Source organism: Melanerpes formicivorus, unplaced genomic scaffold, assembly GCF_026170545.1.
Source record: "Melanerpes formicivorus ecotype bairdi unplaced genomic scaffold, bMelFor1.0.p_v2 SCAF_77, whole genome shotgun sequence".
In the NCBI taxonomy this organism is placed as follows: Eukaryota; Metazoa; Chordata; class Aves; order Piciformes; family Picidae; genus Melanerpes; species Melanerpes formicivorus.
In genome coordinates this window covers 1,982,511-1,999,867 of record NW_027142429.1, presented here as the reverse complement: position 1 = coordinate 1,999,867, position 17,357 = coordinate 1,982,511, and the positions used below count along the sequence as shown (strand labels likewise).

At 60.3% G+C, this 17,357-nt stretch overlaps 1 protein-coding gene across 2 annotated transcripts in view; it reads left to right on the top strand.

The window, feature by feature from the left end:
• The window catches only part of SLC31A1 (solute carrier family 31 member 1), a 51,756-nt gene extending 36,085 nt beyond the window's left edge, over positions 1-15,671 (top strand). For both annotated transcript variants that reach the window (XM_068164207.1, XM_068164208.1), the window contains 4 exons: positions 7,538-7,682; positions 12,066-12,138; positions 14,075-14,243; positions 15,163-15,671. In XM_068164207.1, coding sequence (XP_068020308.1) covers positions 7,584-7,682; positions 12,066-12,138; positions 14,075-14,243; positions 15,163-15,364 — 543 coding nt within the window. In that variant the 5' untranslated portion in view covers positions 7,538-7,583 and the 3' untranslated portion in view covers positions 15,365-15,671. The remainder of the gene's footprint in view (positions 1-7,537; positions 7,683-12,065; positions 12,139-14,074; positions 14,244-15,162) is intronic.
• The last annotated feature ends 1,686 nt before the right edge of the window (positions 15,672-17,357 follow it).

The following is a 17,357-nucleotide window of genomic DNA, read 5'->3' as shown; positions in this document are numbered from 1 at the left end:
AGAGAAGAGTCTGCTGCTCTGCTGAGCACTGCTGTGGGGCTCTGCTGTTAGTCCTGCTCCCCAGCTCTGGTTTGGCCAGGGCCTTCAGTGCTCTCAAATGGGGCTTGAAGGGCACTGCTCACACACTGAGCTGATCTCAGAGTGCTGGCTGGAGGCTTGGCAGACCCTTCCCATGGCCTCTGCTTGTCCTGTGTGCCTGCACTGAAAGGAGGCTCTCCCCTGGGGGGCTGGGAGGCTTCTTTGCCACAGGAAAGCCTCTGTGCAGTGGCAGGAGGCTGGGGTGCCATGGCAGAGGCCACAGGGAAGCTGTGCTGGGGATGTGCAATGGAAGTCAGCTGGGGGCTGAGACCTGCTGGAGAGCACTGCTTGGTGTTGGGCTTCTCAGCAGCTGCTGCTGTGCCCTTCCTGCCCTCCTCTGTGTCCTGGGGCTGGCAGGGTGGCTTCCTCATGTGCATGGGATGGGGCAGCACTGCTTCAGTGGCTGTTGGAGGGGGAGAGGAACTTCCAGAGCAAACACTTTGTTGTCAGAACCTGCTCCTGGCTGCACAGCTCCCTGAAGCAGCTTGGGTGGCTCCTGAGCTGCCCAGGGGGCACTGCAGGAGGGGGGTAGGAAGCTCTGCTTGCTGACCAGAGCCTGCCTGCTGCTGGAGCTGGGTCCTGCTCCAGGGTGCTGCCTTCAGGTCAGGTCCTGTGAGCAGCTCTGGGCTCTTGCTGTTTCCCTCAGACTGTGAGGGGTGAGGAAGTGGAGGCTGTGGCTCCTCAGACCTGGAGCAGCAGCCCTGAGAGGGAAAGAAACAAGCCCTGGGGAGAGGCTTCTCCCTTCCTTTCTCCTGTCCCACCCTGCTGGTTTGCCTCTGAGGTAGCCTGCTGCAGAGTACAGACAGAACCTTGTGTGTGTGTGGCCCTGCTCAGCAGGGCAGTGTGGAGGTGGTGCCAGCATCAGCTCTGTGCCCTCAGGTGTGCAAAGGCTGCCCTGCTGCATCCCCAGCCTGTGCCATCCCATCCCATCCCATCCCTGCAGCAGCCCCAGCCTGTGCTGTGCCATCCCTGCAGCAGCCCCAGCCTGTGCCATCCCATCCCATCCCTGCAGCAGCCCCAGCCTGTGCTGTGCCCTCCCTGCTGCAGCCCCAGCCTGTGCTGTGCCCTCCCTGCTGCATCCCCAGCCTGTGCTGTGCCCTCCCTGCTGCAGCCCCAGCCTGTGCTGTGCCCTCCCTGCAGCAGCCCCAGCCTGTGCTGTGCCCTCCCTGCAGCAGCCCCAGCCTGTGCCATCCCATCCCATCCCTGCTGCAGCCCCAGCCTGTGCTGTGCCCTCCCTGCAGCAGCTCCAGCCTGTGCTGTGCCCTCCCTGCAGCAGCCCCAGCCTGTGCCATCCCATCCCATCCCTGCAGCAGCCCCAGCCTGTGCTGTGCCCTCCCTGCTGCAGCCCCAGCCTGTGCTGTGCCCTCCCTGCAGCAGCTCCAGCCTGTGCTGTGCCCTCCCTGCAGCAGCCCCAGCCTGTGCCATCCCATCCCATCCCTGCAGCAGCCCCAGCCTGTGCTGTGCCCTCCCTGCAGCAGCCCCAGCCTGTGCCATGCCCTCCCTGCAGCAGCCCCAGCCTGTGCTGTGCCCTCCCTGCAGCAGCCCCAGCCTGTGCCATGCCATCCCTGCAGCAGCCCCAGCCTGTGCCATCCCATCCCATCCCATCCCATCCCATCCCATCCCATCCCATCCCATCCCTGCTGCAACCCCAGCCTGTGCTGTGCCCTCCCTGCAGCAGCTCCAGCCTGTGCTGTGCCCTCCCTGCAGCAGCCCCAGCTCTGTCCTGCAGCCTCTGCCTGTCCCCAGCCAGTTCCAGGTCCTCCCCAGGGCATGCTGAGGAGTAGCAGAGTCACAGAATGGGTTGGGTTTGGGTTGGAAGGGACCTTCAGGCTGATGCAGTTGCAGCCCCTGCCCCGGGCAGGGCTCCCTCCCCCCAGCCTGGGCAGCCTGAGGCCTCTCTCTGGGCTCCATTGCCTTTCTCTGGCAGTGCAAGCAGGAGGGGCAGGCACAGGGAGGCAGCAAGAGAGGCAGGCAGGCAGCAGGCAGGCAGCAAGAGAGGCAGGCAGGCAGCAGGCAGGCAGCAAGAGGGACAGGCAGCAGGCAGGCAGCAAGAGGGACAGGCAGCAGGCAGGCAGCAAGAGGGACAGGCAGCAGGCAGGCAGCAAGAGAGGCAGGCAGGCAGCAAGAGGGACAGACAGCAGGCAGGCATCAAGAGGAACAGGCAGCAGGCAGGCAGGCAGCAGGCAGGCAGCAAGAGAGGCAGGCAGCAAGGAGGCAGGAGCAGGCAGGCGGAGCAGAGGGACAGACAGCAGGCAGGCAGCAGGCAGGCAGCAAGAGGGACAGGCAAGGCAGGCAGCAAGAGGGACAGGCAGCAGGCAGGCATCAAGAGGAACAGGCAGCAGGCAGGCAGGCAGCAGGCAGGCAGCAAGAGAGGCAGGCAGCAAGGCAGAGAGCAGGGGCAAGCAAGGGAGGAGGCAGCAGGCAGGCAGCAAGAGGGACAGACAGCAGGCAGGCAGCAGGCAGGCAGCAAGAGGGACAGGCAGCAGGCAGGCATCAAGAGGACACAGGCAGCAGGCAGGCAGGCAGCAGGCAGGCAGCAAGAGAGGCAGGCAGCAGGCAGGGCAGCAAGAGAGGCAGGCAGCAAGAGAGGCAGGCAGCAAGGGAGGCAGGGCAGGCAGGCAGCAGCAAGAGAGGCAGAGCAGGCAGGCAGCAGAGAGCAGGCAGCAGAGGAGGCAGGCAGGCAGGCAGGCAGGCAGCAAGAGAGGCAGGCAGCAGGCAGGCAGCAGCAGGCAGGCAGCAAGAGGGAGACAGCAGCAGCAGCAGCAGGCAGGCAGCAAGAGGGACAGGCAGCAGGCAGGCAGCAAGAGGGACAGGCAGCAATATCTGCTGCTGCAGAGCTCGCTCTGTGCAGGACTGACCCTAGTGAGAGAATTTTGCCAGCAGAGGAACTCTCCTGTGTGGATTTTGTCCCCCCTCCATGTCTGGAGGCTGAGGGCTCCAAGCAGCCCCCACCTAGTGAGAGAATTTGCCAGCAGAGGAACTCTCCTGTGTGGATTTTTGTCCCCCCCTCCATGTCTGGAGGCTGAGGGCTCCAAGCCAGCCCCCATCTGGGGCCCAGCTCCATGGCAGGCAGCTCCTGACTCTCCTCCAGCCCAGCAGAGCTCTGCAGCTCGAAATGTTCCCCAAGGCATTGACCTCCTGCTGCTTCTGCCATCGATTCTGATCCCCCCCCAGCCCAGGAGCCCTGAGGCTGTCAGTCAGGGCCTGGTTGCACTGCTGGCTGCCACTGGTTTGTAAACTGCCCTCAGGAGCAGGCTGAGGGAGACCTCCTGGCTCTGTGCAGCTCCCTGAGAGGAGGTTGCAGTGAGCTGGGGGGTGGCTCTCAGGTGATAGGGGGAGAGGAACTGGCCTGGAGTTGTGCCAGGGGAGGGTCAGGTTGGAGATGGGGAACAATCTGTTAGCTGCAGCAGTGGTCAGGGACTGGCAGAGGGAGGTGGTGGAGTCCCCAGCCCTGGAGGGGTTCCAGAACCCTGTGGCCATGGTGGGGTTGGGTTGAGGGTGGACTGCAGGACCTCAGAGGCCTTTGCCAACCCAGACAGCTCTGTGGTTCTGAGACCAATGCATGTGCTGGCTGCTTCAGGAGCACAAAAGGCAGCAGAAGTGGCTCAGCCCAAGTGGTTTCCTGTTGTGCTGTTTGATATCTCCCCTCTGGTGAGACTCCTCCTCAGGGCTTCATGGAGTAGCTGTCAGTGTTGGGTGGCTGCAGAGAGGAGAGGCTGAGGGAGCTGGGGTTGCTTAGCCTGGAGAAGAGGAGGCTCAGGGGAGACCTTCTTGCTCTCTCCAACTCCCTGCAGGGAGGTTGTAGCCAGGTGGGGGTTGGTCTCTTCTCCCAGGCAGCCAGCACCAGAACAAGAGGACACAGTCTCAAGCTGTGCCAGGGGAGGTTTAGGCTGGAGGTGAGGAGAAAGTTCTTCCCTGAGAGAGTTGTTAGCCATTGGGATGTGCTGCCCAGGGAGGTGGTGGAGTCCCCATCCCTGGAGGTGTTCAAGAGGGGATTGGATGTGGCACTGGGAGCCATGGTCTAGTCCTCAGGTCTGTGGTGCCAGGTTGGACTTGATGATCTTTGAGATCTCTTCCAACCTTGGTGATACTGTGATTTGCTGTTGGAGCACTGGTGCAAGGGAGGGGATTCTGCCCCTCTGCTGTGCTCTGCTCAGACCTCCCTGCAGTGCTGGGGCAGCTCTGGAGCCCTCAGCACACCACAGCCAGGGACCTGCTGGAGCAGGGCAGAGGAGGCCGCAGCAGTGCTGGCAGGGCTGGAAGCCCTCTGCTGGGAGGCCAGGCTGAGAGAGTTGGGGATGTGCAGCCTGGAGGAGAGAAGGCTCCAGGGAGAGCTTCTGGTAGCCTTGCAGTGATTCAAGGGCTGAGCAGAGAGCTGGGGACAGACTTTGAGCAGGGCCTGTTGGGCCAGGCCAAGGGGTGATGGGTTGAAACTAAAAGAGGGAGACTGAGAGTGGAGAGAAGGGAGAAATGTTTGACACTGAGGGTGGTGAGAGCCTGGCCCAAGCTGCCCAAGGAGCTGCCCCATCCCTGGCACCATCCCAGGTGAGGTTGGCTGGGGCTCTGAGCAGCCTGCTCTAGCTGCAGGAGGTTGGACTGGATGTGCTTTAAAGGCCTTTTCCAAGCCAAAGCAGTCTGTGGCTCTGTGGTGCTGCTGCACAGGTGAGCTTCCAGCATGCTCTCTGCAACCTGGACCGAGGCCCTGCTGCTGGGGACCACTTGGACCTTCCTCTCTGCTAACAGGCTGCAAACACCTGCAGCAGACTGCCCCTGTTTCTCCCTTTCTGGGGAGCAGTGGGGGTGGATTAGTGAGGAGCTGGACACAGCCCAGGCTGGAAGGGAGTTTCTAACCTGGTGAGCAGCCAGGGCTTCTGTGGAGCATGTTGGAGCCTGCAGAGTTTGGCAGCAGTGGGAAACCCTAACATGGACTGGGCTCAGGTCCAGCCAGCATGGAGTTAGGAAGGGCAGCTCCTGCCTGACCAAGCTGATCTCCTTCCATGGCCAGGTGATGCCTGCTGGATGTGGGGCAGGCTGTGGATGTGCTCTGCCTGGACTGCAGCAAGGCCTTTGCCACCATCCCCCACAGCAAACTCCTGGCCAAGCTGTCAGCCCCTGGCTGGGACAGCAGCTCTCTGAGCTGGGTTAGGAACTGGCTGGAGGCTGAGCCCAGAGAGTGGTGGTGAATGGTGCCACAGCCAGCTGGCAGCCAGGCACCAGTGGTGTGCCCCAGGGAGCAGTGCTGGGCCCTGTGCTCTTTAACATCTTCATTGATGATCTGGATGAGGGCATTGAGTCCATCAGCAGGAAATGTGCAGATGACAGCAAGCTGGGGGCAGGAGTTGATCTGTTAGAGGGCAGAAGGGCTCTGCAGAGGGACCTTGCCAGGCTGGACAGATGGGCAGAGGCCAACAGGATGGCATTCAACAAGTCCAAGTGCCAGGGGCTGCACTTTGGCCACAACAACCCCAGGCAGTGCTACAGGCTGGGGTCAGAGTGGCTGAGAGCAGCCAGGCAGAGAGGGACCTGGGGGTGCTGGGTGACAGCAGCTGAACATGAGCCAGCAGTGTGCCCAGGGGGACAAGAAGGCCAAGGGCATCCTGGCCTGCATCAGGAAGAGTGTGGCCAGCAGGAGCAGGGAAGTCCTTGTGCCCTGTGCTCAGCACTGCTGAGGCCACACCTTGAGTCCTGTGTCCAGTTCTGGGCTCCTCAGTTTGAGAAGGACATTGAGAGACTTGAAGGTGTCCAGAGAAGGGGAAGAAAGCTGGGGAGGGGTCTGGAGCACAGCCCTGTGAGGAGAGGCTGAGGGAGCTGGGGTTGCTTAGCCTGGAGAAGAGGAGGCTCAGGGGAGACCTTCTTGCTCTCTCCAACTCCCTGCAGGGAGGCTGTAGCCAGGTGGGGGTTGGTCTCTTCTCCCAGGCAAGCAGCAGCAGAACAAAAGGCCACAGTCTCAAGCTGTGCCAGGGGAAGTTTAGGCTGGAGGTGAGGAAGAAATTCTTCCCAGCAAGAGAGATTGGCCATGGGAATGTGCTGCCCAGGGAGGTGGTGGAGTCCCCATCCCTGGAGGTGTTCAGGTGGAGCCTGGCTGAGGCCCTTGGTGCCATGGTTGAGTTGATCAGATGGTGCTGGGTGAGTGGTTGGACTTGGTGATCTCAAAGGTCTTTTCCATCCTGGTTAATTCCTTTCCCCCTTTCCCCCTTTTCCCCCTTCCCCCACACCAGCGCTGTCCCTGGCTGCATCCCGGCCGTGCTGGGGAGCAGGGTGCAGAGGCCAGGGCCATGTTTCACTGTCAGTGCAGTGTGCCCAGACAGAGCTGATTTGCTGTAACCAGGTTAGGGCTGGGGGCTGGCAGCCCCTGGGAGGTTTCTGTGCTGCTGTGTGATGTGATTAGAGAGGAGATGTGACAGTGGAGAGCTCTCAGAGATGAGATTGGGCTGCCTGGGGCTGTGGCAGACCTTTGCCTGGCAGGAGGCTTTGTACCACCTAACCTCATTGCTTCGTTAAGCATGTTCCCAATGAAATGGGTAAGTGGCAATTAGGAGCAGCATTGTCAGCTGCCCCTGGGGGTGTGCAGTGGGGAATGAGCCTCACCTCCTGCTCGGGGGTGGGCTTTGCCTCCTGCAGAGCTTTCAGCTGAGCTCTCCTCCCTGTGTCTCACCTCAGTCACATCAGGGCTGCTGCTCTGCCAGAGGCCTTTGGGGTGGTGATGGAAAGCTCAGAGAGGTGGTGTGATGTAAAGGCCAGAGGCACACCTCCTTTAAATTGCCCTGCTGGCTTTGCTCTCTCTCCTCTGCTGCTGGAGAGCACAGCACCAGGAGGATGCTCCACAGCTTCATCCACAGCCAGGAGCCCTCAGTGCCTTAAGAGGTATCATAGTACCACAGAATCAGTCAGGGTTGGAAGGGACCACAAGGATCATCCAGTTCCAACCCCCCTGCCATGGGCAGGGACACCCCACACTAGATCAGCCTGGCCACAGCCTCATCCAGCCTGGCCTTAAACACCTCCAGGGACAGGGCCCCAACCACCTCCCTGCACAACCCATTCCAGGCCTTCACCACTCTCATGGGGAAGAACTTCCTCCTCCCCTCCAGCCTCAATCTCCCCACCTCCAGCTTCATTCCATTCCCCCTAGTCCTATCACTGCCTGAGATCCTGAGCAGTCCCTCCCCAGCCTTCCTGTAGCCCCCTTCAGATCCTGGAAGGCCACAATGAGGTCACCTGGGAGCCTTCTCTTCTCCAGACTGAACAGCCCCAACTCCTTCAGTCTGTCCTCACAGCAGAGCAGCTCCAGCCCTCTGCTCATCCTCCTGGCCCTGCTCTGGACACCTTCCAGCACCTCCAGATCCCTCTTGTCATAGGTGATGATGATGATGATGATTTTTCTTCTTGCAGTAGAGAAACCAACTCTTGTTTTCCAGAGCTGCTTCCTGACTGTGCTGTGCTTTGCTTTGCTTTGCAGGCTCTCCCTCCTTCTCTGTGCCTTTCTGAACGTCCCTGTTGTGAAGATGTCTCACATGAACCACTCCATGATGTCAACCACACATCCTCCTGAGCACCAGCACTCAACAGCAGCCCCAGCTCATGGCCATGGGGCTGGCATGATGGTAAGTGGCACAGTTATTGTTGGTAGAATTAATTGAGCAGGGAGCTCTGGGGCTGTGCTTCACAGTGGCTTGGTGTGGTCAGGCCACAGCTGGGATGCTGCACCCAGCTCTGGGCTCCCCAGTTCAGGAGGGACAGGGATCTGCTGGAGAGTCCAACAGAGAGCTACCAGGATGCTGAAGGGACTGCAGCACTGCCTGGGGAGGAGAGGCTGAGAGCCCTGGGGGTGTTCAATCTGGAGAGGAGAAGGCTGAGAGGGATCTGATCAATGGCTATCAATAGCTGAGGGCTGGGGGTCAGGAGGGAGGGACAGGGACAGGCTCTGCTCACTTGTGCCCTGGGATAGGATAAGGGGCAGTGGATAGAAACTCCAGCTCAGGAGGTTCCACCTCAACATGAGGAGGAAATTCTGCACTGTGAGGCTCCCAGAGCCCTGGAGCAGGCTGCCCAGAGAGGTTGTGGAGTCTCCTTCTCTGGAGCCTTTCCAGCCCCAGCTGGATGTGTTCCTGTGTGCCCTGTGCTGGATTCTGTGCTCCTGCTCTGGCAGGGGCTTGGACTGGATGATCTTTGGAGGTCCCTTCCAGCTCCTAGCATCCTGTTCTCCTGGGATGTCTGACTCTTGAGGATGGGAAGTTTGGAAGGGAGAGAATCATAGAGGCATGGAATGAGCTTTAAAGGTCATCCAGTTCATCCTCTCTGCAGCCAGCAGAGCCACCTGCAGCTAGAGCAGGCTGCTCAGAGCCCCAAACAACCTCACCTGGAATGGTGCCAGGGATGGGGCAGCTCCACCTCTCTGGGCAGCCTGGGCCAGGCTGTCAGCACCCTCAGTGTCAAACATTTCTGCCCTCTCTCCAGTCTGAATCTCTTTTGGCTTCACACCATCCCCTCCTGTCCTGTCACAGCAGGGGCTGTTGAAGGCTTGTCCTCCTCTGTCTTATAGGCCCTCTTTAAGCACAGAATGAGAGACTCACAGAAGGGTTTGGGTGGGAAGGGACTTTAAAGACAATCTAGTTCCAGTCCCCCCTGCCATGGGCAGGGACACTTTCCACTAGCCCAGGGTGCTCAAGGCATGAATCACTTCAGTGTGAAACACAGCCCCCACTGTGGCTTTGCTGGAGTGAAGGAGTGGCATGAGAGGAGGTGCAGCAGGAGCTGGAGTGACTCCAAGTTGTCCCATGGGGAAGCCAAGGGGAGATGGGGACAGGTTAGTGCTGGGGACATGCCCATGGGGCTGCAGAAGGAGATGTTTCCCCATGAGAACAGCTGGAGACTGTGAGAGCACAGCTGGAGCTCTGGGTCCAGTTCTGGAGCCTCTGTGCCAGGAAGGATCTGGAGGGGCTGGGAGGTGTCCAGAGAAGGGCCAGGAGGAGGAGCAGAGGGCTGGAGCTGCTCTGCTGTGAGGACAGCCTGAGGGAGTTGGGGTTGTGCAGGCTGGAGAGGAGAAGGCTCCCAGGAGACCTAATTGTGGCCTTCCAGGATCTGCAGGGGGCTGCAAGAAAGCTGGGGAGGGACTTTTAAGGGTGTCAGGGAGTGATAGGACTGGGGGGGATGGAGCAGAACTAGCAATGGGGAGATTCAGATTGGATGTTAGGAAGAAGTTGTTCCCCATGAGGGTGGTGAGAGCCTGGCACAGGCTGCCCAGGGAGGTGGTGGAAGCCTCCTGCCTGGAGGTGTTTGCAGCCAGGCTGGAGGTGGCTGTGAGCAACCTGCTGCAGTGTGAGGTGTCCCTGCCCATGGCAGGGGGTTGGGACTGGCTGAGCCTTGAGCTCCCTTCCAGCCCTGACAGTTCTGTGGCTCTGTGACTGGAATCATCTGCCAAGGGCAGCAGTGGAGTCCCCAGCAGGAGTTTAAGGCTCATCTTGCCAGGCTGCTGATGCTCATTTCAGCTGTGCTGTGAGCTGGGAAGGTTGGAGCAGATGATCCATGGAGTCCCTTCCAGCCTGGCCTTCTGTTTGCCTGCAGCCACCTTTCCAGCAGCCAGCCCTGGTGTCTGCTCTGCAGCCAGCTGAAGGCTGCAGCTCTCCCTGCTGCTGGTGTCAGCAGTGGCTGTAGCTGGCACAGGCAGCCTTGCACACTGTGCTGACCTGCAGGGCACCAGCTCTGGGCCCTCTGCCACCTGAACTCTAAGGGAACTTGGCTCACCTGGGGGAGCAAATTGCTGCCAGGACTCTTGGCCACCTTGGTGCTAGGGCTGTGCTGGTCCTGAGCCCTGCTGCTCTGCTTGCTTGGGTTCCTGCAAGCTCAGACCTGCACTTGCTGGCAGCACTGCAGAGAGCCTGCCAGGGTGTCCATGGAGATGACCCTGGGGTCTGTGTTTGTGTGGGGCCGGCTCTAGAGCCTTTTCCAGCTTTTCCTCCCTGTTCTAACTCCTTCTGGAGTGAGTTTCAGATGGTTACAAACCTGACAGATCAGGAGGGACAGGGACCTGCTGGAGAGTGGCCAGCAGAGGCTGGGAGGGGGACTGGGGGGCTCAAACATCTCTGCTATGAGGGAAGACTGAGAGAAAGTTCAGGAGGGACAGGGATCTGCTGGGGAGAGTCCAAGGGAGGGCTACCAGGATGCTGAAGGGACTGCAGCACTGCCTGGGGAGGAGAGGCTGAGAGCCCTGGGGCTGCTTAGGCTGCAGAGGAGAAGGCTGAGAGGGGATCTCACAGGATGTTAGGGCTTGGAAGGGACCTCTGGAGACCATCAGGTCCAACCCCCTGCCAGAGCAGGAGCAGAGAACCCAGCACAGGGCACACAGGAACACATCCAGCTGGGGCTGGGAAGGCTCCAGAGAAGCAGACTCCACAACCCAGTTGGTGCTGGCTGCCCAGGTGGCAGCAGCAGCAGCCAGGCTCAGGTCTGTGCTGGGATCTGATCAATGTCTATCAATAGTTGAGGGCTGGGGGTCAGGATGAAGGGGCCAGGCTGCTCTGGGTGGTGCCCAGTGACAGGGCAAAGAGCAAGCTGGAGCCCAGGAGGATCCACCTCAACAGGAGGAGAAACTTCTTTGGTGTGAGGCTGCTGGAGGCCTGGAGCAGGCTGCCCAGAGAGGTTGTGGAGTCTCCTGCTCTGGAGAGCTTCCAACCCCCCATGGGTATTGTGCTCCTGGGCAGGCTGCTGTGGGTGCCAATGCCAGCACAAGGGGCACTGGGTGCCAGCTGGAGCAGAGGAGGTGCCAGAGGAACAGAAGTGAAGGGTGCTGCAGGCCTGGAGCAGGCAGCCCAGAGAGGCTGTGGAGTCTCCTGCTCTGGAGACTTTCCAGCCCCTCCTGGATGTGTTCTGTGTGAGCTGCCCTGGGTGCTCCTGCAGTGGCAGGGGGTTGGCCTGGATGAGCTCTGCAGGCCCCTTCTGAGCCAAACCCCTCTGTGATTCTGTGACTGTTTCTGGTTAAAGTCTGAAGGGGAGGCAGGCACTGAGCATTTACACTCCAGGGGAGGAGATGGTCAGGAGTTACTTTGCACTGCCTGTTTGAGTGGCACCAGAGCACCTTAGCTTCTCTGAGTCTCTCTCTTGGCCATCTGGAATGATCTTGGTTCTTGTGACAATTCAAACCCCTTTGCTGACTCTTGTGGTGAGCTCAGGATGAGCTTCATCAGGCTGCAGAGCTGGGCCCAAGCCAACCTCATGAGGTACAACAAGACCAAGGGCAAGGTCCTGCAGCTGGCTCAGGGCAATCCCAGGCATCACTAGAGGCTGGGCAGGGACTGGCTGGAGAGCAGCCCTGAAGCAAAGGCCTTGGGGGTGCTGGGGGATGAGAAGCTCAGCAGGAGCCAGCAGGGAACACTTGCAGCCCAGAGAGCCAAGCAGAGCCTGGGCTGCAGCAAGAGAAGCAGAGCCAGCAGGGCCAGGGAGGGGATTCTGCCCCTCTGCTCTACTCTGCTGAGACCACAGCTGGAGCTCTGGGGCCAGTGCTGGAGCCCCTGTGCCAGGAAGGATCTGGAGGGGCTGGAAGGTGTCCAGAGAAGGGCCACGAGGAGCAGAGGGCTGGAGCTGCTCTGCTGTGAGCACAGCCTGAGAGAGTTGGGGTTGTGCAGGCTGGAGAGGAGAAGGCTCCCAGGAGACCTCATTGTGGCCTTGCAGGATCTGCAGGGGGCTGCAGGAAAGCTGGGGAGGGACTTTTGAGGGTGTCAGGGAGGGATAGGACTGGGGGGGATGGAGCAGAACTAGAAGTGGGGAGATTGAGATTGGCTGTGAGGAAGAAGTTGTTGCCCATGAGGGTGGTGAGAGCCTGGCACGGGTTGCCCAGGGAGGTGGTGGAAGCCTCCTGCCTGGAGGTGTTTGCAGCCAGGCTGGATGTGGCTGTGAGCAACCTGCTGTGGTGTGAGGTGTCCCTGCCCATGGCAGGGGGTTGGAACAACTCTGTGGTTCTATCATCTTGGTGTTCTTTCTGTTTTGGGCAGACAATGACTTTCCACTTCAGCTATCAGAATGTGCCCCTGCTGTTTGCTGGACTCACCATCAATACTCCTGGAGGTCAGTCAAACTCTTGTCCAAGAAGTTTGCAGGGGATGGAGTGTTTCAGGAGTTGCCTTGCTGCTGAGGCCCCAGATGTGCAGGAGCACTGAAAAGAGGGAGGCAGATGTTGGTCTGGGCCCTTAAATGGCATCTGGGGGAGAGGGAGGAAGGGAGGGAAAAGAGAGATGTTTGTATAGGTTGAGAAGTGACCTGCTCTGAGTAGCAGAAGTGATTCCTGCCTTCCCTTCAGGGGGGAAACCCTGGTGACTGTGTGGCCTCAGTCCCCCCTCAGCAGCTGTCCAGGGGTGGCAGCCCTGGGCTGTGCAGGGGGAGGGGGCTGCTGAGTCAGGAGCTGCCTCTGCTGTCATAGAATCACCAAGGCTGGAAGAGACCTCAGAGATCATCAAGTCCAAGCTGTCACCCAGCACCTCCTGACAGCTAAGCCATGGCTCCAAGTGCCACATCCAATCCCTTTGGGAACACCTCCAGGGATGGGGACTCCACCACCTCCCTGGGCAGCACATCCCAGTGGCTAACAACTCTCTCTGGGAAGAACTTTCTCCTCACCTCCAGCCTAAACCTCCCCTGGCACAGCTTGAGACTGTGTCCTCTTGTTCTGGGGCTGCTATGATGCAGCTTCTCTTATCCCAGGCATTTACCCAAGGAATTTGGTTAGAATAAACTTTTCTTTGCCTTCTTACACCCAGGAGTGATTTGTTTATATTGTTCTACTTTTCTGCTCTAAATCTGCAGCTAAGTTTTAAAGGCATAGCCTGAAACTCCCACACCTGCTTTGCCCAGGGGGGTTCTTTGCAGATGACAGCAAGCTGGGGGCAGGAATTGATCTGTTAGAGGGTAGGAGAGCTCCGCAGAGGGACGATGCCAGGCTGGACAGAAGGGCAGAGGCCAAGGGCAGGAGATTGAACACATCCAAGTGCCAGGGGCTGCACTTTGGCCACAACAACCCCAGGCAGTGCTACAGGCTGGGGGCAGAGTGGCTGAGAGCAGCCAGGCAGAGATGGACCTGGGGGTGCTGGGTGACAGCAGCTGAACATGAGCCAGCAGTGTGCCCAGGTGGCCAAGAAGGCCAAGGGCATCCTGGCCTGCATCAGGAACAGTGTGGCCAGCAGGAGCAGGGAGCTCATCCTGCCCTGTGCTCAGCACTGCTTAGGCCACACCTTGAGTCCTGGGCTCCTTCTGGGCTCCTCAGTTCAAGAAGGACATTGAGAGACTTGAAGGTGTCCAGAGAAGGGCAAGAAAGCTGGGGAGGGGTCTGGAGCACAGCCCTGTGAGGAGAGGCTGAGGGAGCTGGGGTTGCTTAGCCTGGAGAAGAGGAGGCTCAGGGGAGACCTTCTTGCTCTCTCCAACTCCCTGAAGGGAGGTTGTAGCCAGGTGGGGCTTGATCTCTTCTGCCAGGCAAGCAGCACCAGAACAAGAGGACACAGTCTCAAGCTGTGCCAGGGGAGGTTTAGGCTGGAGGTGAGAAGAAAGTTCTTCCCAGAGAGAGTTGTTAGCCCTTGGGATGTGCTGCCCAGGGAGGTGGTGGAGTCCCCATCCCTGGAGGTGTTCCAGAGGGGACTGGATGAGGCACTTGGTGCCATGGTTGAGTTGATCAGATGGTGCTGGGTGAGAGGTTGGACTTGATGACCTTGAAGGTCTTTTCCAAGCTGGTTAATTCTCCCTTCTCCTCCCCTCTCCCTTCTCCTCCCCTCTCCCTTCTCCTCCCCTCTCCCTTCTCCTCCCCTCTCCCTTCTCCTCCCCTCTCCCCAGTGCTGTACCTGGATGCTCTCTCCATGTTCATGCCCTTCCATTGTAGCTCTGCCTGTGAACGCAGCTTCATTTGCTTCCAGCTGATCTGGGCTGGCAAAGTTAATGTTGGGGGGGGGGGGGGGGGCGGGAGGGGGAATTGTCAGCCCCCCACCCATGGATCCAAGAGTGTCTCCTGTCCTGGCAGAGATGGCTGGTGCCTTTGTGGCTGTCTTCTTCCTGGCCATGTTCTACGAGGGGCTGAAGATCGCCCGGGAGTGCCTGCTGCGCCGGTCCCAGGTCAGCATCCGCTACAACTCCATGCCCGTGCCCGGCCCCAACGGCACCATCCTGATGGAGACACACAAGACTGTGGGGTAAGAGCCTCCCTGCACTCCCTGCACTCCCTGGGCTCTGTCCCCCTCTGCTGCCCCCAGCACAGCAAGGACATACAAGACAAGAGCAGCCCTGAGGAGAAGGCCTTGGGGGTGTCAGCTGGTGACAAACTGCCCAAGAGCCAGCAGTGGTCCCTGGCAGCCCAGAGCCAGCTGAGTGCTGAGCTGCAGCCAGAGCAGGGAGAGCAGCAGCACAGGGAGGGGATTCTGCCCCTCTGCTCTGCTCTGCTCAGACCCCACCTGCAGCACTGCCTCCAGCTCTGGGGCCCCCAGCACAAGAAGGACCTGGAGCTGCTGGAGAGGCTCCAGAGGAGGCCACAGAGATGATCAGAGGCTGCCGAGCCTCCCCTGTGGGGCCAGGCTGGGAGAGTTGTGGCTGTGCAGCCTGGAGAAGAGAAGGCTCCAGGCAGACCTCAGAGCAACCTTCCAGTACCTGAAGGGCTCCAGGAGAGCTGGGCAGGGACTCTGGCCAAGGGCTGGGAGTGCCAGGATGAGGAACAATGGCTTTGAGCTGGGAGAGGGGAGAGTGAGACTGGAGAGGAGGAAGAAATCCTTGAGAGTGAGGCTGGGGAGACTCTGGCACAGGCTGCCCAGGGAGGCTGTGGCTGCCTCCTGCCTGGAGGTGTTCAGGGCCAGGCTGGATGAGGCCTTGAGCAAGCTGGGCTGGGGGGAGGTGTCCCTGCCCATGGCAGGGGGTTGGAGCTGGATGATCTTTCAGGTCCTATCCCTGTAGCTGTGGTGCTTGGGGATACACTTTGGTGCTGTTGGCAGCTGGGTCCTGCTTGCTCTTGCTGACCTTAGAGGCCTTTTCCAAGCTCAGTGCCTCTGCTTCTGTGCTTCTCCCCCTCCCTGTGCCCCGTGGATGCTGACTGACTGCTGTGTGTGGGCTCTGTGTCCCCAGGCAGCAGATGCTGAGCTTCCCTCACCTCCTGCAGACCGTGCTGCACATCATCCAGGTGGTGGTCAGTTACTTCCTGATGCTGATCTTCATGACCTACAACGGGTACCTGTGCATTGCTGTGGCAGCAGGGGCAGGCACAGGCTACTTCTTCTTCAGCTGGAAGAAGGCTGTCGTGGTGGACATCACAGAGCACTGCCACTAGCCCCAGCCTGCCCAGCAGCTTCCCCACCCCACTGCCCTCTGGAGGCACAGCCACCCCCCAGGACTGGATCATTCCTCAGCTGCAAGAGACAAATCAGCACAGGGTTCCCAGCTGGGCTGTGGGGATGTGAGGAGCTGGGGGGGTGGGAGGGGGCGGGGAAGGAGCTGCTCCTCCTTGCTGCAGGCTGGCAGCAGGGTTGACTCTTGGAAGGGGGGGTCCATGGTTGCCATTCCTGGCTAGGATTTGCTTTACCCTTAGGATTTATGCTGTGATTGAGATTAGTTGGCTGACAGCAGTGTAGGAAACCTTCTTCTACAGGGAGCCTCTTTTTCTTCTGCAGTGGGAAGTGCTGAGCTGGGAGGGTTTGTCAGGAGGGGGGAAAGAGCCAAGCTGCCAGTGGGGTCCTGTGGCTGCCAGTGGGGTCCTGTGGCTGCCAGTGGGGTCCTGTGGCTGCCAGTGGGGAGCCTGTGGCTGCCAGTGGGGTCCTGTGGCTGCCAGTGGGGAGCCTGTGGCTGCCAGTGGGGAGCCTGTGGCTGCCAGGGGAGCCTGTGGCTGCCAGGGGGGCCTGTGGCTACCAGGGGAGCCTGTGGCTGCCAGTGGGGTCCTGTGGCTGCCAGGGGGGAGCCTGTGGCTGCCAGTGGGGTCCTGTGGCTGCCAGTGGGGTCCTGTGGCTGCCAGTGGGGAGCCTGTGGCTGCCAGTGGGGTCCTGTGGCTGCCATTGGGGTCCTGTGGCTACCAGGGGAGCCTGTGGCTGCCAGTGGGGTCCTGTGGCTGCCAGTGGGGAGCCTGTGGCTGCCAGTGGGGTCCTGTGGCTGCCAGTGGGGTCCTGTGGCTGCCAGTGGAGTCCTGTGGCTGCCAGTGGGGTCCTGTGGCTGCCAGTGGGGTCCTGTGGCTGCCATTGGGGTCCTGTGGCTACCAGGGGAGCCTGTGGCTGCCAGTGGGGTCCTGTGGCTGCCAGTGGGGAGCCTGTGGCTGCCAGTGGGGTCCTGTGGCTGCCAGTGGGGTCCTGTGGCTGCCAGTGGAGTCCTGTGGCTGCCAGTGGGGTCCTGTGGCTGCCAGTGGGGTCCTGTGGCTGCCAGTGGGGTCCTGTGGCTGCCAGTGGGGTCCTGTGGCTACCAGGGGAGCCTGTGGCTGCCAGTGGGGTCCTGTGGCTGCCAGTGGGGTCCTGTGGCTGCCAGTGGAGTCCTGTGGCTGCCATTGGGGTCCTGTGGCTGCCATTGGGGCCTGTGGCTGCCAGTGGGGTCCTGTGGCTGCCAGTGGAGTCCTGTGGCTACCAGTGGAGCCTGTGGCTGCCAGTGGGGAGCCTGTGGCTACCAGGGGAGCCTGTGGCTGCCAGGGGGGAGCCTGTGGCTGCCAGTGGGGGCCTGTGGCTACCAGGGGAGCCTGTGGCTGCCACTGCCTGCTCTCCTTGGCCTTTCTCTCCTATGTGCATAATGCCAGGGCAGGGCAGCTCCTGGTGTTGTGCTCTTGGGGCCAGTGCTGCCTTCTCAGCCTCTGAAGGAGGTTTGGTGCTGCACAGCAGAGGTGCTGAGCTGTGTCCTGCCAAGGGAGTACCTTGACCCCCCCCCCCCCCAAGTGTGTGGCCCAGGTGCTGCAGGGGCTCTGGGTGAGTCTGGCCCCCAAGCCATCAGGGTTTGGTGACTGCTGTTCACCCTTTGATGCATCCAGCAGCACTGCCCAGCTCCAGTCTGGGGCTGGCTGCTTTCCCTTGCAATCATGGAAGTGGAGCAGAGAGAGGACAGCAATCCTCTCCTCCTGGGGCAGAAAGGTTGGCACTGCCCCACTCAGAGCTGCTGAGGTGCACCTGGCTGGACCTAGAGCTAAAGGTGTGGCTGAGTAGAAGGAGTCCTGTGGGTGAGGCAGGAGCTCAGGAGTGATTTCATGCCACAAGAGGTGAAGATGGCTGAAAGGGAGATTCCCTGGGTGAGGGGAAGGAAGTGAAACATCCCTGGGCCTGGGAAGGAGAGCTCTGGAGAAGAGAAGAAAGGAAAGA